The sequence below is a fragment of the Coniophora puteana genome (assembly GCF_000271625.1).
Source record: "Coniophora puteana RWD-64-598 SS2 unplaced genomic scaffold CONPUscaffold_3, whole genome shotgun sequence".
Taxonomy (NCBI): Eukaryota; Fungi; Basidiomycota; class Agaricomycetes; order Boletales; family Coniophoraceae; genus Coniophora; species Coniophora puteana.
The window spans coordinates 2,186,929-2,209,649 of NW_006913055.1; the positions used below are offsets into that span (position 1 = coordinate 2,186,929).

A 22,721-nucleotide genomic window follows, 5' to 3' on the forward strand; every position below is an offset into this window, starting at 1 on the left:
TACACAGGAAAAGTTCTCGAATATTAGAGAACGTTAACAACGACTAAAGCCCCTGAGTACATCGGGGCGCGTGTGGGAAGCGACGGGACTTGTTTGTGGTCACGTGGTGCCAAACAAGGACTTTGAAAAAGTCGGGAAGGTTCTGCGCGGGTAAGCTGGGTCAGTTTTCTCTGCAGTTGTGTCCTCGTTCTTCTTGTCCCCCCTCTTCTTCACGTACCACTACCTTCCCCTCAACTAAACTTCACTAATGGTGCGTTGACCTCTCTGACCGCCCGTCGACGCGTCTCAGCTGTGTATTGAACACACTCGTTCGGCGCGGACTCCGGTCTGCATATGTGCCGTGAGCTTGTGCTAACGGAATGACGTTCTTTCAGGCTGCTCAGGCGACTTTCAAGTCTATCAAGGCCGTTGTTCCCCTCCTCGACCGCGTCTTAGTCCAGCGCTTCAAGCCCGAGACTGTGAGTCCGCTGCATGCCCTACAAGAACGCGTTCTGACTTGACATTTTTCTTCCTTACCCCGCCTTTTCTCCACTCTTCCTCATTGCCCGTCCGTCATTTTGCGTCTACGCACTCGCAGAAAACCGCCACGGGCATCTTCCTTCCCGCATCGGCGACCTCGAGCCCTCTCCCTGAGGCCACTGTCATTGCCGTTGGCCCCGGTGCTCCTAACAAAGAGGGTGCCGTCGTGCCCACGACCGTCAAGGCTGGCGACCGTGTCCTCCTTCCCGGCTGGGGCGGCAATTCGATAAAGGTTGGCGAAGATGTAAGTCGAGTCATTTCGTGTCAACATTCATCAAGACGGACATGTATCGTGCATGACCTCGCTTGTCCTTTATACACCGCCCAAACATACCTCGACTTCATTGTTCATCACCGCCGTATCTACTTGCTTCTGATGCTGATACCGTGTTTACAGGAGTACTTCCTCTTCAAGGACTCCGAGATTCTCGCCAAGATCCAGGAGTGAGCGCCCATATAGTCGACCTTGCACCATGCTTGTCGGTCGTGGCCTTTCGCAGCATGAACGGCCCGTAGGGTGTAAAGCGGAGAGTGACGGTTCGAGAGGTGGATGCTATAGACGGGAGAGGTAGACAGGATGCGAGGGGGTTCAGACGCTTAGCATATATTCATCAACGTTATGGTTCCTCTATGGCACTGCTATATTCATTAATGGGCTATTCCACTGCATTACATCGCAATACATTGTCACGCATCCCCACTCTATTCACTAGGCTCGCGCTCGGCGAAATGATGCGGCCTGTGTGGGCGTGCCCTTTAGCTTCAAGGGCATTGATCTCGCTGCTCCGCTTAGTCTGGGAAGGTCACCGCGTTTCCGTGAACCTATGAAGCTAGCTTACCATGATAGCCTACTCTTATCAGTGCATGTGCAATGCCATTGGACACCGCACTGGACGGTCTAGACCCAGTGTAACTCGAATATCTTCGGTGCTGGGTCAGCTTTCCGATCGCGCATGAATACGCGTCGGGTCTTAGTAGTGAGCAACGTGAGCTCTTTTAGTAGTGGCAGTAAACGCCGTAAAAGTTTGTAGCTACGTAGTGGATTCAGAGGGGGGATAGTTAAGCGGAGTTATCTGAATCTACACTCTCACTTCACAGTGTTACAGCACGTACATGTAGTGATCGACGTGCACTAGTGGTGATATCGATGGATGACATATGCCTTCACAATTGTTGACTTAGTAGGCGAGGACGAGGAACCTTCGTCTATGTATCAAACATGCATCTTGCCTCGTGCTGCCTCGATCACCTGGAAATATTCTCTGAGACCTACAGCTTGACGCATGCTAGTTAACTGCGGTGCTGCGCCATTTGTTCGTTCCAACAGGGTAGAAGAGGCATCAACTCCCCTACATACTAAGTAAGTCAAAGATCTCGCTCACTTCACGAAGACGTGGGCTTCGCGACGCGCAGCACGTCGGCTCGACAGTGACGATCAACTAGCGGTCAGCGGTTGGTCAGCGAACAACATCATGCTATCAGGTTATGGATATTCTACCAATCAGAGTGGCTGGCTGTGACGCGCCGTTCGGACAACGTTCGGTCAGCCGTTCCACCCATTATTCAGGATGCTCCGGATAGACGAGAATAACACTTCTTATACAGTACTAGGAGTAAGCGCTTGAGCTTCCAGGAATCCAGGCTGTCAGTAGCAAGGAATATTTTACCGCACTAGGTTATGATCCTTGGCTCAATCGTTCTACCTGGCCCTACCTGGCCCCGGATATCACTTTTCCTGTCACCTACGGGCGCCGACAGGCGGATGGTCGCTGTTGCGACTTGTTGCGATCAAAATGTCTCGTAAACGAACGTGGTTTCCAGCAGGACACATCGCGGACGGAACGTCGACAAAGCCTGTTCGAGGTGGTAAGATGAGCAATGCCACTAGCAATTGCGCCATTGTAGGATAGGAATAAACGGGCACCAATAGGACTGGGAAGGAAGTAGATCTGTTTGGGGCGGAGCGATGGATCGGAGCAGTGGAAACACTTGACCTGAATTGGCTAATCAACATTTGTAAGTCGACGAGGCAATAACGTACTAGCCGTCAGACTCAGACGATCCAGTCAACTGGCCAGCCCAGTCCAATCTTCCCCTTCCGGACCACATATAAACTGCCCAATGACACACACACATCTCCGTCACACCCCCTCACACCCCCTCACACCGCCCAGAGCATCCTAGAGCATTTTCCCGCTCTCTTTCTTTGCCTTACGAGTCGACAGGGTACAGTGATCAACACGGAGCGTCAGATGAACCACTCCGATGAGGACGTTAGCCGCCCGACCAGCAAAGCCCATGGCATTAGCGACAAGGAGAAGCAGCAAGTAGAGGCTCCTCGGAGGAGTACCCTCCGCTCGATATGTTTGGTCGCAACATGTACAGCGGCCATGGTGGTCAACGTATGTTCTGACTTATAGCTTCTCTCATGTCCTATCTCACTCTCGCACCCATTATCCAGATCTCCAACTCTACATCAGTGTCCATTGCACTCCCCACCATCGGTCGTGATATCGACGTTCCGGAGACCAGCCTTCAGTGGCTTGTGTCTGCATATTCACTTAGCTCTGTAAGTCTTACGTGCTCACCCCTACGGTCCCCTAAACCGATGCTCATAATTCACATCATAGGGTTGTCTCCTCCTCTTCTTTGGTCGCCTCGCAGACCTCTTCGGCAGAAAGAAAGTCTTCATGCTTGGAAGCTTGTGGCAATTGGCCTTTTCCCTCGGATGTGGATTCGCCCAAGGTTTGTCTCGCCCCGTTATGTGTTACCGCTATCTCATCTCGCGATTGTTAGACGGGATTACTCTCGACGTTCTTCGTGGCTTCCAGGGCGTGGGCGCCTCTGCCTCTATACCGGCCTGTGTACGTCGCCTTGGCATTCCTTAGCCTCTATTTTCCTGCGCTAAGCTAAAACCATCTAGCTCGGTATTCTGGCCCACTCCTTCCCGCCATCCAAAGCCCGTGCAGCAGCCTTTGCCACCTTCGCGGCCGGTGCGCCTGTCGGAGGCGCATTCGGCACGCTCATCGGTGGTGTTCTCACACAGCTTACAGTGTATGTATTTCTGTTGGCCATCCCCAACGGAGGCCGATTCCCCGTCGGTTCCGCGAGCTAATTATAGTCTCTTAGTAAATCGTGGCGCTCGTCGTTCTATCTGTCAACCGGGCTTACGGCTCTATGTTTAATCGGCGGGATGCTGACATTCGACAAGGACCATATCTCCCCCGATGTTGACAGGCGGGTAGATTGGATCGGCGCTATCCTCGTCACTGTTGGTTTGGTTTTGATCGTTTTTGTCCTCGGACAGGGTCAAATCGCTCCAGACGGTTGGAAAACACCTTGTGAGTCTTTAGGCGTTTGCTTCTTGGTATCTTAAAACGCTTATAAGCACGATTCTCATACAGATATCATCGCACTTCTTATCATTGGCGTCATATTCCTTGCACTTTTCCTCTTCTGGGAGCACCGACTCGAAAAAGCACTGGATGATCCTACACGCCCCAAGTCACGGTGGACACCTCCCCCTCTCATGCGTCTATCTCTTTGGGCACGCGCGAAAGGTCGCATGTCTGTCATCCTTATGATTGCTTTCCTCAACTGGAGTGGATTCCTGAGCTGGAGCTTCTGGGTACAATTGTACTACCAGAACTACCTCGGCTTGACGCCCGTCAAAACGATGGTTCGGTTCATTCCCATGTTCATCACCGGAATCTTGTGCAATTTCGTCGTCGCACTACTCGTGGGCAAGGTTCCACTCGTGGTCTTTGCTGGTGTGTATTTCTTACTGTTTGCTGTTCATTGATATTGATCGTCACGCTCAGTTGTTGGCACCCTCTTCACTGCTTCTGCTGGTATCTTGTTCGCTCTCATTGAGCCCAACATGACCTATTGGGCCTTTGGATTTCCTTCCACTGTCTTCTCTGTGTTTGGTGCCGATTTTGTGTACTCGGCCGGGACCATCTTCATTGCCAAAATTGCTATGCCCCACGAGCAGAGTGTGGCGGGTGCTCTATTCCAGACTATGACACAGGTTGGTTTTTGCTTCGCATCCATTGACAGTCTCAGTGCTAAAAATTGTTATCAGCTTGGAACCGCGTTCGGCCTGACTGTTTCGACGATCGTGTTCGACGGTGTCGTTAAGCAGCAATCAGCTGATCTGGGCGTCACTGTAAACTCGTCTGGCACAAATGCACCGCTGAGTGCACAGCTCTCTGGCTACCGAGGATCGCAATGGACAGCTGCTTCGTTCTGTCTCTTTGGTATGTCTCAACTATATGTCGCCCGTAATGCTGGCGCTAACCCGTTGAGTGCTTTGTAGCCTCCCTGCTTGCAGCAATCTTCCTGCGAGGCGTCGGTATTGTGGGTCACCGGAAACACGACAACCCAAGCGAAGAAACCATGACGAATGAACCAAAAGATATTGCCAGTACTGGGACATCTGCGGCTCCTAGTCCTCGTGCTCTGCCAACATCAACAACACTCGCGGAGTCGCAGTACCATGACAAAACCAAGTCGACTTCGACCTCCGGCGCAATGGACGACTTGAACCCACTGCCAACGTCCACCACCCTCACGGCAGGGTCGTCGTTCCGCGGCGTATAAAAAGAGGAGCGTGTGTAGTCCTCTGTACATGCTGCGTTTCCGTCTCCGACTCGCATGATCATGCCTAATATTGCAAGAACTTGAAGCAACACTCAACGATTTATGGAAGATATCATACACACTGCTTGCGATAATACTCCAGCCTTTTATATAGGGTTATGCTTCTTTCATCACGTTACCAGCATTTATCATTCTCTCCTTCGTCGCATAATACCGTACATGTGTTGTACGTGCTAGCTTGCCGTCAATGACACCTCATAACATACGCATAGACTTACAATGCCCCTACACGTGTACTCGCATTCCCCTCGACGTCATTTGGACTACTTGCATCTGCTTTGCTGCCTTGGACTTGACTTGCGTTCCTGGCCGAACACAATCAGTTCGCTGTAACTTATACATTTATGAAAGAAGTTAAAATTTTCTGCCAGCCGTTTGAGGTAGTATGAAGTAGAAAGATGTGCAAGGACAGCCCAAGTATCCCGGGCCCGGTAAAGGAGCAAAGCTGGCCGTCGGTTAAGCTTCAAAGCTTCAAGGGCGCTGCTCGCATTATTGACGTTCAAGTTTGCAGGCGTTATGCACATGCACCCGCGACTGCAAAACCCTCGCCACAAACAGCGAGTATGCTATCTCAGGACCGCACTAGTACTTCCGTCGCCGTATGTCTCTTTCATCTCCGTCCTATTGCTTGTCATGTTCACCCTTATGTCAAATGTCTTTGAAGCCCGGCCCCTATAGATGCGAGTCCGAAACTTTCGGCATTATTGGTAGGTGCTTAGACCCTTGAGTCAGGGTAGCGCCCAGGGTGGCGACGCTAATGTACGTGACGCATTGTTGCCAGGGGCATTGAAGTCTTCTAGCACCTTGAGGCGGCTTCTCTTGACCATAGACTTCGGTCGCTTGAAGTCCTGCACTCGCAGGTTCCAATAATTTCCTTCTTGGGCTATATGGATAAGCAGGTTGACGACAGTTTGACGCCTAGCTCTTAGCGGACTCGGAGGTCCTACATAGCCCTGGCCAAGGTCTGGCTGTAGGCGAACTCAAAAGGCCAGTCCGTGCCCATCGTTCAGTAAGCCTGTGCTGGAAAAGCTTAGGTCATGGTCTGCAGTAAATCCTCGAGCAATATGTCTCCTCAGTATCGCGCTTGCTAACCAAGTTGCTAACATTGACACAGACACAAGCTCTCATCCGGGAAGTGAACTTGCCGATAAAATGTTTGTGAGGTCTGTTGCCATTGCCTTCACCATGATCGAGATGGAACAAACTGCCCGTGCAAATTGCTACATGCTCCTCCGAGTCAGGCTCGATATGGCTTTGCAGATCGACTCAGGGTCAGAGACTTCTTCAGGTATGGATAAATGCTTTCGCGAGCGCTCGGACGAGCCCTGTAGAAATGTTTTCTTCATACTTTGCCGATTGAATTCTCAAACTTTCACGAGTCTTTTCAGTTCCCATGGTGCGGAGGTGCGGAGGTCGGGCTTAGCATCCGAAACATGTGGTACTCCGCTACAGCGTGAAGAGCCAAAGATACGATATCCTGAAACAACGATACGGAGTCGTTTGAAGATACACTGGCAGACCGAGGCCTACAGTGCTTTTGCATCCCAAAATGTCCTCGAGGCAAAAGTTGTCGGGAGCAGCCTTCCTGTTCAATCGCAACTGTCTACCTCGTATCTCACGGGATTATGGACTCCGATGTCAACAAGAGTTTATCAGGCCACCTCGTCCCTGTGGCATCCGGCTCTCGGACGGGGAACTTTGTAGATGAACATAAACTGAACCGAGCTCCAGGACACTTAGGTAACATCGCGACAACAGGACTGCGCTCTGCTGCTATGCAATTTCTTCGACCACATATAAGAATGTGTCCCAGATAAAAACCCTGTTTACACAACCCCACTTCCTATCTTTTACCACCCACCCACTAGCAGCGATCATGTCGGCTCTTCTTGCCTTGTCTGTCCTCGCAGTTTCACTCGTTTTCATATATTCTCAGTCTTCGTCCAAGGCCAAGCGTAACCCGTTGCCGCTCCCTCCTGGTCCTCCGGGCCTGCCTTTCCTAGGAAACACGCTCCAGATCGACACCGACAAGGCTTTCAAGACCTTCACCGCTTGGAAGGAGCAGTATGGTACGCTATCAGTTATCTTCTTCATGCTACTCAACTGAGTTTGCTCTAGGCAGCATGGTGAACTGCACTCTCATGGGCCGGAACACCTTGATCATCAACGACGAAAAAATCGCTCATGCTCTATTGGATCAGCGGTCCCACAACTACTCCGAGAAACATGATGTTGAGCCCATTGCAGTGTGAGTGTCTGGGCTCGAAGCATATTGTTCCAGAACCAATCATTTTCATTTTAGTCTGGGTCTTGACTTCAACACTGCATTCATGCCCTACACCGACAATTGGAGGATGCATAGACGCTTCTATCACCAGGCTATGCGCGCCGATGTCGTTGGGAAGTACGAGCCAGTGCAGCTGCGCGCAGCACACAAGCTACTCGGTCACCTACTGGCAGAACCTGAACACTTTGAGGCACATTTCCAGACGTAAGTTGAATCGATTTAAGAACGAACTCGATTCTATGTGCTTATACCGCTTTTCAGGCATTCTGCGGCCATTATTTTGGCCGTTGTGTACGGATATGACATGATGTCCAGGAAAGACCATCTTGTGCACGTCATCGAAAATGCGACTGAAGCCATTGTTAACAATGGTTCGCCTCTCGTCATGGCGATTGTCGCAACCTGCCCATTCCGTAAGATGTTTCTCTTTTTTCCTCCCTTTTTTGTATTATGTCGGCTAATATCGAACCTTGTACTAGTTCTCAAAATGCCTTCGTGGATTCCCGATCGTGGGTTCAGGAAGATGGTCGAATTCACCAGAAAGTCTACCCAAGCGGCCGTTGAGCTTCCCTACAAGTGGACTCAGGATCAGCTGGTATGTCTCCGTATTTTAGTTCCAATATTTTGAATATCGCTAAACGCCCTCCACCAGGCTGAAGGAAGTGCTGGTGCCTCCATGATTCGCGACGTCTTTGAGAATTCGGAAGAGAAGGGAATGTCGAAAGAATTTGAGCACAACCTCAAGAACGCCTCTGCTACCGCCTTTTCTGGTCAGTCTTACAAATAGCACGAGGAGTTTTGGTGGACTGATCTGATGTCTATTTATCAGCTGGATCTGATACTGTGAGGTCGTTCCTGCTGTATGCAAATCATTGACTGAGCATGCTGCAGTCGTTTTCCACCCTTCAGGTTTTCTTGTGGTTGATGGTCATGTATCCGGATGTTCAAAAACGTGCCCAAGCCGAGATGGATGCCGTAGTAGGCACCGACAGGCTGCCCGACTTCAGCGACCGCGAGTCTCTCCCTTATCTAGAGGCAATCCTACGCGAAACAATGCGGTGGTGCCCCGTTGTGACCACGAGTTTGCCCCACGGCTCTATCGAGGACGATACCTACGAAGGATATTTCATTCCTGCCGGTAAGAATAATTCCGACACGTTTAAATATCCACTGAATCTGTTTCAGGCACCAATGTGATCGCAAACACATGGTAAGCATCATTGGTCACTTGTTCTATGTCCAGAGTCTAACGCGTTCTTGAACAAGGGGTATCCTTCATGACGAAGCGCGGTACCCTGAACCGAATGTGTTCAGGCCGGAGCGTTTCCTGCTGCCTAACGGCAAGCCCAACGATGACACTACGTACTTGCTAGGGTTTGGCTATGGCCGTCGCATCTGCCCGGGTCGCCACCTGGCGGACGGCTCTGTGTGGTCTGCCATGGCGTGCTTGATCGCAATGTTCAACTTCGCCAAAGCAAAAAATGCAACGGGCGAGGAGATTGAAGTTCACCCTACGCGCTGGACCGGTGGAATCACAACGTAAGTATTCTCATGCGCTGCTGACAGCACCAGAAAGCTCACTTCTAAACACAGACGCCCTGTGGACTTCCAATGCTCGATTTCTCCCCGTTTCCCCGGAGCCAGCGAGAAGCTCGCCCGCGCAACCGATGCATCTGCATAATGAACTAAGCTCACTCATATCTTCGTTTGTTATATAGCCATACGCACTCGGGTTTCATTGGCTACTTGTTATGTGTTTGATAGTTCTTCATTTGTGGATTTATAATTAGTACCCTGCGATACGATTTCCTGTTGTCTCTTCCGATCGCGAGAGCAAGGCACAAGTCATCACCGTACAATCTATTCTCTTAATTACGGACCCACTGCGATCTCACAATTATATTCGATACGAACCCATACGTGAAAATCCTAAAAATGTTATGGGAACACACTCTCCTACCCAGATGGATCGGTCGTGTTGAGTCTCAGTGATATTAATATCAATTACAAAAGTTGTATTCGCCGCGTTGAATTCGGACTCCGCCGAATCGCCGAAACTTTTGAGCGACTTACACGACCGACCCTCTGGCAAAACTTGTAGGTGGCCGATCTCGGCTTGGTTTGCCGAGCGGCGTTCTCCCACAGCACCAACGCTCCGCCAGGCGAGTATGCAACTGTGAAAATATCAGTGAAACTTGAGTGAAACAATATTAATGTACCCTCGGTCAATGGTTGTGATTTGTGTTTGATCCACCTATCCGGCACGTCCAAGGGTGTATGACAATGTCTTCCAATTTATAACAAAAAGCAATAGAGCTGCCGGTCAACGAGGCACTAGGGAGATGCCGACTCTTATTGGGCTGAAAGCCCCTATTTTCCATGTTCAAGATTTCAACACTTGTACAGCACAATTGTCTAAGCATTGTTAGGCATAAGCTCAATGCAGATGCATGTACTCCAAATATATTGGCTTAAGGGAGTTTGAGTAAATGAAGGAGGTACTCTCGAGCTCATGCCCTGAATGAATACATGCTGAAGCATCAAGTATATGGGGGTTTTCAAGTCATGCTTGCCCAAACCCTTGACTTTAGCCCCTGATATTTAGAAATGGAGCGTTTTTCACTTTATTTATTGTAATTTATAAGTCTTTGAATATCTACAGGTGGGGTGTATACGATGTGGGCGAAGATATGGGCTTGAGTGTGTCGAATGAGCTAGCATTGGTGCCGTGGGAGAACGCCGCTCGGCAAACCAAGCCGAGATCGGCCACCTACAAGTTTTGCCAGAGGGTCGGTCGTGTAAGTCGCTCAAAAGTTTCGGCGATTCGGCGGAGTCCGAATTCAACGCGGCGAATACAACTTTTGTAATTGATATTGATATCACTGAGACTCAACACGACCGATCCATCTGGGTAGGAGAGTGATGGGAACAGTGTTTTTATTGACAGGCAACGGATTCGGTCATGACCACATAAGAACTGCACGAACTGCGGAAGCCGCGAAGGGCCACAAAAAGAGTTGCATCAGCCGGGAGTCGAACCCGGAGCTAGGCCATGGGAAGACCCAATGTTACCGCTACACCACTGATGCATTGACAACGAAGGTTCAAACAAATTTATGGACCTTCTAGTGCTAAATACTCTGGTACACTATAGTGTTACTTACTATACATAGATACTAAATATCATAAGGCGCATGTACATCAATGCAAAGTGAGACTGCCAATACAACCACACGGTAGTTCAATGTTTGGTAAGGAAGAACTGGGCTTAATGCACACAGCGGCAAATATGTAGCAAGAAAGCAAAGGTACCAGCCCAGACGCTCATTAGGCCTGACCTTTGGGGGGCGAGCAATATGCATCGCGTTTGCCATGCATGCGATCTTCTCGACAGGTGGGATGGCCATGACAAGATCAATCCGGTTGACGCGCGGTCTCAACTTCACCCATGGCAAACGCCGTGGATACTCCTCCATCGATTCCGATTTGGAGTTCGTCGCGCTCCTCAATGAGCGTCTCCTGCTTCATTTTCCGGTGTGGGCGGCGGCGAAGTACCTTGATGCCATGCTTTTGTCGCTCTTGCCCCTTGGCTTGCACGAAGCCACACTCATCTACCCTGTCTTCGGTGTCGCCCTCGCTGCTCGAAGACTCAGTACTGCCACATGCATCAACGCGTACGCCCAGCCTGCGAGCCATCTTCTTCTGCTGCATGCGGTTCAAGCTCCGCCGACGCCCTTCCATCCACTCGAGTTCTTCTGCATGGGTCATGACATGTGCACCAGTTCGCCGTACACGTTCGCTCGTTGCGTACACGGAGACCCCTGCATTGGCAAGAACGCGGATGATTGGCGCGTGCCCACGTGCAGAAGGCATGCGGTGCGCCCATGATACACGCAGGCTGTTTGCGTGAGAGCGCCGAGATGATATGGAGGCATTAGGTCGAAACAGGTTGAAACGAGATGGATAAGCAAGTGCGCGATGCGTGGAGGTTCGAATTTAGAAATGTAGGGCACACCCTGAAACAAGGCTGGCAACTCACCCAGGTCCGAGAACGAACTCCCCGCCGAGCTGTGACATGTTTCCTCCACGCCCCCACATGGGCATCCCCACACGCAGAGCGTTGAGCAGAACCATTCCTGCACCTCGCACGGATCCATGTCTAATATAGGACCCACGAACTTGCGGGTCAGGTCCTGTTCGTCTGCCCATTCCTAGTGCCTGATAAACACGAAGAGCAGGGTCTGTATATATCTTGAATGGCATGCGAAAGATTTCTTTGAGGCAGTCATTAGTTTATTGTTCACAACATTAGAAATCACGCCTGACTTACTGCGATAGGACTTGATCATTTTGTATGATCCATTACTAATAATGATCAAGCTGACGCCAGCATCTCGCAACACCCGAGGGTCGACGGTCGAAGCTATTGAGGCCATGTAGTCCTGGCAGTAAGGGCACCAGAAGTGACGGATGAAAATAAACACCACCCGCTCGTGCCGGAAAAGCTCGCCGAACGGAACTCTGATTCCATTTTCAGCCATGACGAGGTACGACGCCGCGTCCGCAATCTCCTCATGTGTCGGCAGCGCGTTCTCGTCAAACGCCTGCTCGGGTGGGCTAAGCAGGACAGATTCCCGAGCGATATCAACAGCGTGCCGCCGCCGCTCGTCTCGAGGGCCCGCAGTTGTTGATGGACGCTGCGCGACGGGCTTCGACTTGGCAAATGAGATCGGGGCAGAGAGAAGGGAGAAGCTATGAGAGAAGGAGGTTCCGGGGTCGCTGAAGCTAGTGAGGTCGGGGTCGGACATGGACATAGACATGGACATGGACAAAACTTCGGAACCCATCGCACCGGGCGGGCGGGGCGAAGAGTCAATGGAGGGCATCAACGGGAGAACAGGGGGGACGTTAAGTACTCCGAACGAATTCGGTCGCGAGCGTGTGGAGGGAGGATGAGAGCGACGTGTGGGCTGTGAAGCGGCCTGTGGTCCCTTGTACGATGGAGGCGTGACGGAGCCCGGTGCAAGAGTTGATGTTGATGTTGAGGCGGTGGTCCATGGCCTTCGATGGACTATTTGTGGAGAGCGCAATTCTGGATCAGGCTTTCCATTCTGTTCGTGAGGCTGGACTTACGCTTATATGGCAGGCCAAGTTCGCTAGCTTGCGCGTGCGGCGCGTATGCAGGGTCTTCTGAGTTCGGCATTTAATGACATTTAATGAGTGGGCAAACATAGTACAATACCGGGTGACATACCTTCTTTGGGGTTCATATGTGACAACTTGGGACGGTTGATACGCGCATCAGCATCTTCATCAACGAACGTGGGGGTTGGCGAAAGGGAGTGAGTAGACTGCTGGGGTGGTTGTGCCATGGCTCTGGAAGTAGGAGAAGAGTTTGTGGTAGCGAGTAGGTAGGCCTTAAGAGATTTGTGTCCATAAGGCGAGACCTTTTTCGGGGACGAGGAACACCTAGTCCCTGATCGTGATAGAGCTGACTGGGCGCGCTTCCGATCGGCGGGAACCACTTTGGCGGACAGGTTAAACAGAGACCTGTCACCAGTACTGAATGTCTCGCGTCCATTAAAGTTTCGCGAGAACGAGGTTCTCGTCGTCCATGCCGTTACTCCATCCTTGTCAGCATACATTGAGTGGGTCCACTGTCGAGGCAGCCTCACATCTGCGGCTGGGAAAGGGACGAAGGAGGTGCTCGTCGAAGCAAGAATGGCTTCTGCGGTACGCGTTCGGAGGATAGCCAGAGGCGCAAAGGGATCATCTGGGTCAGGAAGTGGGTACCGAACATCGAGAGAGACACTCGGCGCCGGCTTCCGTCGGACAGCCCGAGCCTGAGGAACGGTACCTGCTCGAGTCGCGGACATCTATGAGTATGAGTGCAATGAGGGCCAGGTACAATAGAGTTGTGTCAGTTGCTGCCGAGAATAGCTAGGATGTCGCACAGCGAGGGGCTGAGGGAGAAGGGACCTTGGAAGAACCCAGGGGAATGGTGTATTGCATTTTAACAGGTCGAGCATGTCGTACGGGATGCACGCTGTCCTGCCTGTAGTATGGCAGAGATGAAACGGTGCACGAAGGAGTGAAGGGGGCACGCGTTTTGCACATGGCGGGCGCGCCGTCACTAAGTTCATTCCCGCACTGGCCTTCTGACTTCCTGGCGTGAGGTCCCATCACATTTTAAGACAAAGTTCACAGTCCTTCTGCTTGCACCAAGGCGCATGTTGCTTACATACAGTGGACGCGAAGCTTGTACACACGTCGCCGTTGCTTAACGTTACCAAACCGCCCTCAAGGGTAGATCAGCGCGAGCAACAGGCTCGGATGTCCAGAGTCACACTGAGCCGATAAGAACAGTGTGAATTACAAGGGTAAACTCGGATTGACCGTAGTCAAATCATCTGCTGTGTCATTCAACGTGCCGCACCAACAGACACGGCGAGGTATGAGTGATTTATTACGCGGCAAAGCAACATCATATGAAAGTCTCTAAAGTTGCATTATCCACTCAGCAGGTGCGGGGCGCTTCAGGAACCGAAGGTTCTGGGACTGCCATCAACTAGGAGTGTACAGGATGTCAGCAAAGCACACATGCAGCGAACAAGGGGTCGTAAACTGACTAGAATAGTCTGATAGGTGGTGTACACCATGGCCACCATTCCGAAGACACCCAAAGCAATGTCAGCCGCCTTCTGTTTACGTGTCCTTGCCACAGCACGGTAGTGCAACATCGCCGGATAGACAAAGCACAACGGCACACAAGCGAAGCTGCCCACAAGGGAAACAAACTTGTCGAGGTCAGCAGCACCGAGCCAGCTGATCATGGTACACATGGCAACAAGGCCGAACCGGAAAACGTTCTTCATCCACTTGACACGGATGTTTGCCTTACCAGAGCGTACAAACACGCCGTTCTCGAGGATACGTACAGCAGGGAAGAATTGCAGCGGGATCGAGAGCAGAATCGCAATCGAGTAAAGGAACTGGACCTGGGCATGGATGAGGACACGTACCCTTGGGACGTTAATGACAGAAACGTACCGCCTGCGTGAACCGATTCGACTGGTCAAGGTTGACAAGAACGACAGACTTAGTCTGGCTGCCGAAAGTGAGATATGACAAAGCACCAGCGCCACCAAACAAGACTGTAGTCCATGAGCAAACGTAACAAAGTGAGGTCAAATAAAACCTACAGAGCAAAAAGATCATAACACCCGTGAGGACTTTGGGGAACTTGCGCGGCTCCCGCATCGCGTCGGTAATTGGAATGACAAGACCAATCCCCTCGAAGGAAAACACAGCCGTCCTGCGATGAATCAACCAGCCAATCAAGATAATGGTAACTGAGTAACTTACCCGATGAAAAGTGGGAAGTCCCGTGAGTTGAACATGACGACATCCGCGACGCCCTTCTTGGCTATAATCGCCCCTTCGCTACCGAAGATGTACAAGAGACCCGCTAGGATAAAGACATCTGCAACAAGGGCAGCCGTGCTGAGTTTGCTAATAGAGCGGACAAGAGCAAGAGGGAGGAAGATGACCAGCTGCATAAGGATGAAATATGGCGTCGAGATGAGCTTAGCGCATCGCGTGATACCAAGCACGAAGGCCTGCAAGTTCTCCGCAACAAAGATGGTATACGCGCAAACGAATCCAATCTGAGAAATCGCGATTGAAGTGAGGATAGCGTAACGCAACCACGGTCCATATAAGGTACCCCCGATATCTAGGAAATATGTCAAGGGGTGGCATGGAGGTACGCAATTAAAGAAACAAACCTCCGAAAGATCCCGTCACAGCGAACTTGGCCTTCACCAATAGCAAGAACGAGTACAGCGAGATCAGAGCAACCACAGATATGGTGACCACAGAGAAAATTAATCCGCCATTCGCGAACCTATTGCAAAGGTTACAAGTTGAACCAGAACGAAAAAGTGATGTATCATACGCTTTGCCCAAAAATAGAACACCGGTGCCAACGAAGGACTTGAGCAACTACAAAGCAGTATGAGATAAGGGAAATCTATGAAAAAGATGTGTGACTTGCCATAAGGATGGCTTGAGGAACCGTCGAGTTTCCATGCGGCCCCACAGAAGATGCTCTGCGGCGAGAAGCAGATCTGCTTCGCCTGTCCTTGAGTAGTGGGGAACGTTCATCTGTGGCAGCATCCTGCCTTACGGACTCTTCGTCCTCTAGAGGTTCTTCTTCTTCTTCAAGATCTTCGCCAGCCTGTATTACTCGCGTTAAGGGACTGATCGTAGGCGGCAACAGACACACGCACAAACTGGCCATAAATATACAAGAAGTCGATAAAGTTGCTAGTGTGATTGAGGTCGTTGCCGCTGTCACCTGCACGTAGAAGCACATAATTCCGGCGGAAGCCTCCTGGCTCATGGATGTGCTCGAACGCGGGGTCTGCAGCCTGTACAGAGCCTGAGAACGAGGCGGCACGAGGACGAACAGCCTGGCGGCGCTGGTCTGTGTGCCATTTGTAGATGTCGTGTCTGGGCAGATAAGCACGCGTCGCGTCGGCGATAGTAGGCAGAACTCACGTCACATCCGCACCGTGCGCGTCGTATGGGATTGGGAATGTCTCGGTAGGCTGCCGCTGAGGTCCTTGGGGTCGTAGACTTCCGGAAGGCTCACCGAGGGCAGGACTTGAGCTGTGAGCGCTTGCAGCGTCATGGTCCGTGGGGGTGGCAGTCCCTGTGCCAGGACGGTTGTTACGCTCGTCATTCAAAACGAGATGCTTGCGAAGGACTCTAGCCTTCTCCTCGTCCGGAAGTTCATCGAGGTCTACAGCGTTCTCATTCCCAGCAGCAACAGTCCCTGTAAGGACAGGTCGACCAGCGGAAATGCCGCTGATGGAAGGACGACCTCGACCAACAAGAGCCTCACTAGAGGGGCGGACAGAAATGGAAGGCAAGTCCTCGCGACCACGAGCGAAGATGGCTGGGTTGGGGCTTGGGTTGGAAGAAGAAGCTACGCTATAGCGTGTGGGGATGTTTGGGACGGGAGTGCCGGTGTACTGAGCGCGAAGGGCGCGAACATCAGGTGTACCAGAGGGAGTCGTCTCATCTGAGCGTACGCCGAGTCGTGAGCTGCCGATGCTCCATGGCTGGGAGGGGGAAGACATTTGTCACTAACGTAGCTCGGGCAAGAGGCGGGACCGAACACTCAGTGGGCTGTACTGAGCACTCAGTCGGGTCTTCCACACCACTATTAGGCAGCAGATTTCCTTTTTTGTACATAGCCCCTCCTTGGGGCGGGCAACTGGCCCGACTCTCCGGAGACTCGGTTCAAGACAATCACCGATGCTCGCAGCTTAACTTGGTCGCCTTTAGCATTGGACTGGGCCGAACTCAACTACTGGCAGGTGACTAGGGCCTCTTCATCACGTTTATATTTCTGGGTCGCGACACAGTTCAAGCGGCCGAACCCCCAAAGCGGGTTCGACAAGAATAGGACGTCAGCTAGCGCACTAGGGCTTCTCTTAAATTCTGGAGATCTTGTTCTCAGTTCGATGCCTCGCTTTCTATGGGGGCGGCGTATACGCCCGAAGCCGCTTGTATCCACTCTTCTGTTCACGATGCGCATTTCTGTAGCGACGATACCCAGGTAGCCGGCCCTCCTATCAGCCTTGGTATTCTGCATCTCGGCCGACGGGTTTTCCTCAGACATGACTACTACTTTTGTGCTTGACCCCAATCTTTCACATCAGGCTCACTGCGGCTCATGCACCGACAATTTATACCATGGCATTCGGACCGCATAGAAGGCTGGCATCTGCTGTCGGATGTGGACCGAGTGCTTTGCTGCATAAATGATCCTAGTCGGCTTTTATCTTCTATCGGACGATGAGAGGAGTGTTTCATTCGACCGTGTATGGCTCGATGGAAAGACTACTAGACTGGCCGCATGCCACATTGTTATACCAGACGGAACACTTCCACAAGCCGAGATGCCCAAGTAAGAGTGTTTCGAAGTAATCAATGACATATGACCCGTGAGTAGGTCCGAAGGCACATGTTGCAGCTTGTGACACGAAATCCACCCTATTCTCCCCCAACTACATCATCTTTGCCTACTTTGGGGCGAAAAGCACAACGCCAAGGTGGGATCGTTTCATCGAACCTCGTTAACGATGTGATGATTTCTGACAAACCCTTTAGACATTTTTTGTGACATAGAGGGCTCTCAGGCTCAGTCTCATCGCTCATAATCGGGCGAAGGGCCTTTTTTGGTCTCATGGATTACGAACGGAGGCAACAAGGAAGATGTTTTGAGTCATGTCACTTTACAACGTGGGTGATGTATCGGCTGAGTGGGCCATTGAACTTCCTATTGAGAAACCCAGCAGCAGGTGACATTGGCGTATAAATACCCCACTTTCTTTTCTGGCACGAATAGGTGACCCTCAGGTATTCCAAGCATTTATTCTCACCCATGACTCTATCGGCTGTACATGTTCTCTGCGCTGCTATCGTTATCTCTGGCCTGCAATACTGGTCCTCAAAGCGTCAAGCTCACCAACGACTCCCTCCAGGTCCTCGTCCGTACCCGATCGTCGGAAACTTGTGGCAACTGGACAAGGCAGGATCGTGGTTGACCTACACGGAATGGAGCAAGCAATATGGTAGATTCATTAGCGTTGCAGTGCAGACGGAAAGAGCTGACACCGAATCCAGGAGAAGTGTTCATGATACGATTCTTCAATAAGAAAGTTATCGTACTGAATTCGGAACGTGTCATCAAGGACCTTCTCGATAAACGCTCGTTTAACTACTCAGACAGACCTCATCATGAAACCATTGGACTGTACGTTGATATATTGTGCCCGATGATAATACTGCTCACTTTTAGTCAGCTTCGGACTTGGTTTTAGGACTGTTTTCATGCCGTACGGGGACAAATGGCGGGTGCACCGCCGCGTGTATCATCAAGCTCTCCATCCAGAAGGCGCGAAGATATATCGATCGATGCAAGTCGAGAAGGCATACCAGCTACTGCAGAATCTCTTGAGCTCGCCGGATGACTACGTGAATCACTTTGATTTGTGAGCAGCCGGTTGCACGACAAAAAACGAGTCACTAGTGCTCATGTTTCGTAGCTTTTCAGGTTCAATCGTGATGTCGGCGATGTATGGATACAACGCAAGCCCCGATGATGACCCCATTATTCGCAACATCAAACGTGTAATGCAATCTGTCGGGCAGGCAGAGACACCAGAATTGGCAGCCGTACTTGACGCATACCCTTCGCGTGACTGTTTCATTCTTTTCTGCTAGTCAGCGAATCTGACTTTACTGCCAAGTGCTAAAATTCCCTTCTTGGTTTCCCGGTGCTGGCGTTAAGAGAGGGGCAAGCGAGTTGCGCGATCGCGTGAAGGACATGAAGGAACCACCTTTTGAGTATGTGTTAAAACAGATGGTAGGAAGAATTTCGCGAGGTATCTGGGTACCAGAGATTAACCTTAGTTCAAGTCGGCGGGAACTGCTGAACATTCCTTGGTCTTTCAGGCGCTGACGCGACTGGGAGACACTGGAGAGACGGCCCAGATGATCAAGGATGCATCTGCGACAGCATATAGCGGTGCGTACGATTGTCCTCTGGCTTATCCTATTGACTAGACTTGGCCAGCCGGGTCTGAGACGGTGCGGTCACACCAGCAATCTCGCCAGTAAAACCATGACTGACTCTGCTTCAATCAACAGACTCCGACAACAATGCAGGTCTGGGTACTTGCGATGGTTCTTCACCCAGAAGTTCAGGCACGAGCGCAGGCGGAGATTGACGCCGTTGTTGGGCACGACCGTCTTCCTGACTTCAGCGATCGGCCGAGTTTACCGTACATCGAAGCCATGCTACGAGAAACGCTACGTTGGCACCCCATCGTGCCTATGAGTAAGGCCCAATTCGTCCATTCACGAGAAGAAAGACTATGCTCATATACACTGCAGGTATCTCTCACTCCGCACTCGAAGACGACATATACGAGGGCATGTTGATACCCAAAGGTGAGGAATGTTTGATTCAAGTCAGGATAAATATTATAAAACCTTCCAACAAAAGGTGCCACGATCATTCCAAACGTCTGGTGAGCATTCTAGCTATGCGGTGCTCGAATGTCTAGCTAAAGCAACGTTCAAACCGTACAGGGCCTTATCTCGCAACGAAGAAAAATATCCCTCTCCCGAACGCTTCCTGCCCGAGCGTTTTCTAACGGAAACCGGTGAGATTAAAGACGAAAACTTTGATTTGGTTTTTGGATTTGGACGGCGAATCTGGTACGCCATATTTTTGTGATCATCCCATTAATGTTTACTGAAATGACAATCGATCAAAAAGCCCGGGTCGCCATCTGGCCGATGCGTCGCTCTGGATTTCCATCGCATGCATACTCGCGCTCTTCAACTTCGAGAAGCGCAAAGACGCGTTCGGAAATATCATCGACTTTGAGCCCAAGTATACACCTACTTTGGCTTCGTTAGTACTGTGCTCCACTTTCTTTCACCGATTAACTGACAGTCGCGATGTAGGCGCCCTTATCCCTTCCCTTGCTCCATCGTCCCGCGGGACGGCGTGAATTCCGAGAAGCTATCGAAGCTCATTGACGTTTAAGAGATCATTTAAATAGCTAAATAGTTCAATCTATCTGAATACATGTCCGTTGTACATAATCAAGTGCTTATTGATATCTCACTGCCTCCTTCCAAGCTGTTATCCAATCCACGAGCTTAACAGCTAATTGTCTACACTCTTCGTCTCGACCGCGATTACCACCCTTGGCCCGGATCGTGTCTTTTGCCAGCTTGCCACGTTTCCAGGCCCTTTCCACCGCGTGTGCCCAGTCACCGCATTCAAACGCGGTCCTCGATAGTTCGTGCCCGACGCCGCTTTGTTCAAGTAATCGGCGCAACCCATGCTCTTCGACGAAAAGGGGGCGCGACACATACACGAAAGGGGTCTGCGAATCGACACACTCGGAGACTGTGCCATAACCCTGCCCACGAACATCCGTCAATTCATAATTCAATAATAAATCTGTATGAACATACCAGTTTGCCGAGTATAACATCTGCCACAGCCGTTAAATCCGGCATGTAGACATACTTCGGAGCAACGTAGAATCCTTCCGGAAGTTCGTCTTCGCCTTCTGCCCACTGTTCCTTGGAGACTCCACAGACGATAGCAATCCAAGATTCGTCGGGAAGCAGACGTGGCAGGTCCTCGGTTACTATCTCGTCTACCGTGCTAAGCCGGTCCGGGAATGAACCTGAGGAAAGCAGAGGGCTGCACTCGGGCTTGAACGCGGGAGGGGCCCCAGGCATGAGCAGCTGGGATGTTGTAGCCAGGCGGGAATCAGATGTATGGGGAAGGAGTGCTCCAGGAGAAAGCAACGTGCTGCCTGAACGGCCATTCGATAAGGTGTTGCTGCTCGTGGCCCGTAGACCGCGAACAGGTGTGGTCGCACCCGAGTTTGGACGACGGATGCGCTGCCCTCCAAAGGAAACCACAAGGATGTGCGTCGTTGAAGGATCATGCAGATGTTCGGGGACGCCAAGTGAGGCGAGGAAGGCAGAACGTCCAGCCGGGGTGTATACGCTTTCACCCGAGGCTACGTTGGTGGGCGTGCGCACCAGCAGTGGCGCTTGAATCACGAACCGAGGCAGTGGCTTCTCTATCGACTTTTGCGCACCGGGAGGCGAAGGAAAGGGAACAGCAGGGAGTAATCCACCATATTCCGGTCCCTTGTCCAGGTGAACGACGGCCGTGTGCAATAATGAGTTGTCGCTCTCATCCGTCCAGCGGTGAGCAGGAAGCGGAGGATATCGAGAAAATGAGGGTATAGGAATTGCACCAGGTAGGAGCACGAGAAGGTCTGCGCAGCGGTATCCAGCATGCAGTTCGTCGACAAGTGCCTTGATATCGTCATAAGGAATGGGCACGTCCGCAGTTATGTTGGAGTCTTCGCCGGAAGACTCCCAGGTCACAGAGTCAATCGGTAAAGTGCGGTCCACGTATGAAGTAGACAAGTAGCTGTACACTGAGTCGAAAGTGAAGTTGGTCACGAGTATGCAGGGGACCATTGCGGCATTTGCGGCTAAACTGTGAAGCTTTCAGCTGGACATATCTTGATCATGCTTGGTCGTGCTATTGACGCACCATCCAAGAAAGGCGGAGTCGCTGAGCACGCAGTCTACGTCGGTGGACTTCAGCCATGCCACCTCTCTTTCGAGGAACTCGTCTTTCTGATCTAAAAAGGATCGAAGCACTTCGATGCTCTTTTGTCTATCGACATGATAACTATGCAGGAAAAGGGTTATTTGGAGGCAGCCATAGAAATGACTGAAGCCACTAACGCGACTGGTTGGACGATGACGGGGTCAACATAAGCATGGCGATACTGGGCTCCCCGAGAAATGCTATCGGCGAAAACATGTTCAGGAGCCGTGGACACCAAATAAACCTCGGGGTTGGAATCGAGCCCTAGAAGGTGTCGCGCGAGTGCCGAGACGCGAGTCGCGTGCCCATAACCTATTTGTGATTAATGACGGCGGGTAAGATTCATTTTTGATTCCCCTGCCAAGTTTCTCACCATGCCCTGAGCAATAGAAAGCCAGCCGGAAGCTCCTGGATGCGTTCTGGGGTTCCATGGGTGAAGAGATACAAAAGGCCAGCTTTTTGGATGCAAGAAGAGCCACGTAAGGCTACTTCAAGAGTGGCAGGATGAGAGAAAGAGATGGCGAGTCTCGCTGGCTCTTCTAAGCCCGCACGGACGGCCAGACTGAACACAAATGCCTTACCTGTCTATTCTGACCTATTGGTCCGAGTCTAAGTCATCCAACGTCCTCATGTGCAAACTCAATGAAAGGTCGTCATAGTTGATATAATAATCTCAACTCACGCAGAAGTCAAGGATGGGCGAGGTACTTTGGAAGATTGGTAGCGGTTCTGACGTGGTTGCGTCCCTAGTTCAGTGGCAGTGGTACTGACAAGGATAAGTTCTTTATTGCCACCACGACCTAACTACAGTACTACTCTGAGTAACTACTCTGGTGAATGACGGTTTTTGGTGTATGGCACGTGGCTACACCCAGACTTTGGGCGCGAGCGAGTTCCGTCATGGAACCTTGCATGGAACATTAATTAACGTGCCCCTTATTATGCCTTGGTGCACGTCGCAGCGCATATAGAGTCGTCCCTCCTTCTCCCGAACGCTCATCATGGCAATGCGTAAGC

The 22,721-nt window shown here is 51.2% G+C and overlaps 7 protein-coding genes and 1 non-coding gene across 8 annotated transcripts; 4 read left to right on the forward strand and 4 right to left on the reverse strand.

The window, feature by feature from the left end:
- Positions 1-162: 162 nt before the first annotated feature.
- On the forward strand, positions 163-1,219 carry CONPUDRAFT_80681 (hsp10-like protein). Its single transcript, XM_007767316.1, has 4 exons — positions 163-250; positions 375-458; positions 578-763; positions 917-1,219. The coding sequence occupies exons 1-4, from the start codon at positions 248-250 to the stop codon at positions 965-967; spliced, it is 324 nt and encodes a 107-aa protein (XP_007765506.1). The 5' UTR covers positions 163-247; the 3' UTR covers positions 968-1,219.
- A 1,464-nt stretch (positions 1,220-2,683) lies between these two features.
- CONPUDRAFT_100229 (efflux transporter) lies at positions 2,684-5,432 on the forward strand. Its single transcript, XM_007767838.1, has 10 exons — positions 2,684-2,921; positions 2,981-3,088; positions 3,150-3,264; positions 3,316-3,383; positions 3,443-3,573; positions 3,649-3,860; positions 3,924-4,289; positions 4,341-4,549; positions 4,604-4,778; positions 4,838-5,432. The coding sequence occupies exons 1-10, from the start codon at positions 2,772-2,774 to the stop codon at positions 5,119-5,121; spliced, it is 1,818 nt and encodes a 605-aa protein (XP_007766028.1). The 5' UTR covers positions 2,684-2,771; the 3' UTR covers positions 5,122-5,432.
- Positions 5,433-7,109: 1,677 nt separating this feature from the next.
- On the forward strand, positions 7,110-9,384 carry CONPUDRAFT_120034 (cytochrome P450). Its single transcript, XM_007767839.1, has 11 exons — positions 7,110-7,250; positions 7,300-7,429; positions 7,484-7,672; positions 7,730-7,881; positions 7,948-8,063; positions 8,121-8,238; positions 8,298-8,311; positions 8,360-8,606; positions 8,654-8,675; positions 8,732-9,007; positions 9,062-9,384. Exons 2-11 carry the CDS (start codon positions 7,305-7,307, stop codon positions 9,147-9,149), a joined length of 1,347 nt encoding a protein of 448 aa, XP_007766029.1. The 5' UTR covers positions 7,110-7,250; positions 7,300-7,304; the 3' UTR covers positions 9,150-9,384.
- Positions 9,385-10,486: 1,102 nt separating this feature from the next.
- On the reverse strand, positions 10,487-10,557 carry CONPUDRAFT_t33. The gene has a single exon. It is a non-coding gene; the product is annotated as a tRNA-Gly (tRNA).
- A 325-nt stretch (positions 10,558-10,882) lies between these two features.
- Positions 10,883-12,276, reverse strand: CONPUDRAFT_50940 (uncharacterized protein; the record flags this gene model as incomplete). The annotated part of the gene is made up of 3 exons (XM_007767139.1): positions 10,883-11,366; positions 11,508-11,742; positions 11,799-12,276. 3 exons carry the CDS (start codon positions 12,274-12,276, stop codon positions 10,883-10,885), a joined length of 1,197 nt encoding a protein of 398 aa, XP_007765329.1.
- Positions 12,277-13,835: 1,559 nt separating this feature from the next.
- Positions 13,836-16,636, reverse strand: CONPUDRAFT_135790 (uncharacterized protein). Its single transcript, XM_007767840.1, has 10 exons — positions 16,031-16,636; positions 15,760-15,982; positions 15,525-15,707; positions 15,426-15,472; positions 15,256-15,374; positions 14,834-15,203; positions 14,671-14,783; positions 14,519-14,622; positions 14,098-14,466; positions 13,836-14,036 (listed from the first exon to the last, which is right to left on the reverse strand). Exons 1-10 carry the CDS (start codon positions 16,612-16,614, stop codon positions 13,986-13,988), a joined length of 2,163 nt encoding a protein of 720 aa, XP_007766030.1. The 5' UTR covers positions 16,615-16,636; the 3' UTR covers positions 13,836-13,985.
- Positions 16,637-17,924: 1,288 nt separating this feature from the next.
- Positions 17,925-20,099, forward strand: CONPUDRAFT_151322 (cytochrome P450; the record flags this gene model as incomplete). Its single annotated transcript, XM_007767841.1, has 13 exons — positions 17,925-18,114; positions 18,167-18,296; positions 18,346-18,534; positions 18,589-18,740; positions 18,793-18,908; positions 18,962-19,070; positions 19,119-19,132; positions 19,193-19,382; positions 19,439-19,495; positions 19,551-19,575; positions 19,637-19,765; positions 19,827-19,964; positions 20,018-20,099. 13 exons carry the CDS (start codon positions 17,925-17,927, stop codon positions 20,097-20,099), a joined length of 1,521 nt encoding a protein of 506 aa, XP_007766031.1.
- CONPUDRAFT_135791 (uncharacterized protein) lies at positions 20,098-22,418 on the reverse strand. Its single transcript, XM_007767842.1, has 6 exons — positions 22,387-22,418; positions 22,078-22,330; positions 21,842-22,016; positions 21,645-21,785; positions 20,537-21,587; positions 20,098-20,481 (listed from the first exon to the last, which is right to left on the reverse strand). Exons 2-6 carry the CDS (start codon positions 22,133-22,135, stop codon positions 20,167-20,169), a joined length of 1,740 nt encoding a protein of 579 aa, XP_007766032.1. The 5' UTR covers positions 22,136-22,330; positions 22,387-22,418; the 3' UTR covers positions 20,098-20,166.
- Positions 22,419-22,721: the final 303 nt, after the last annotated feature.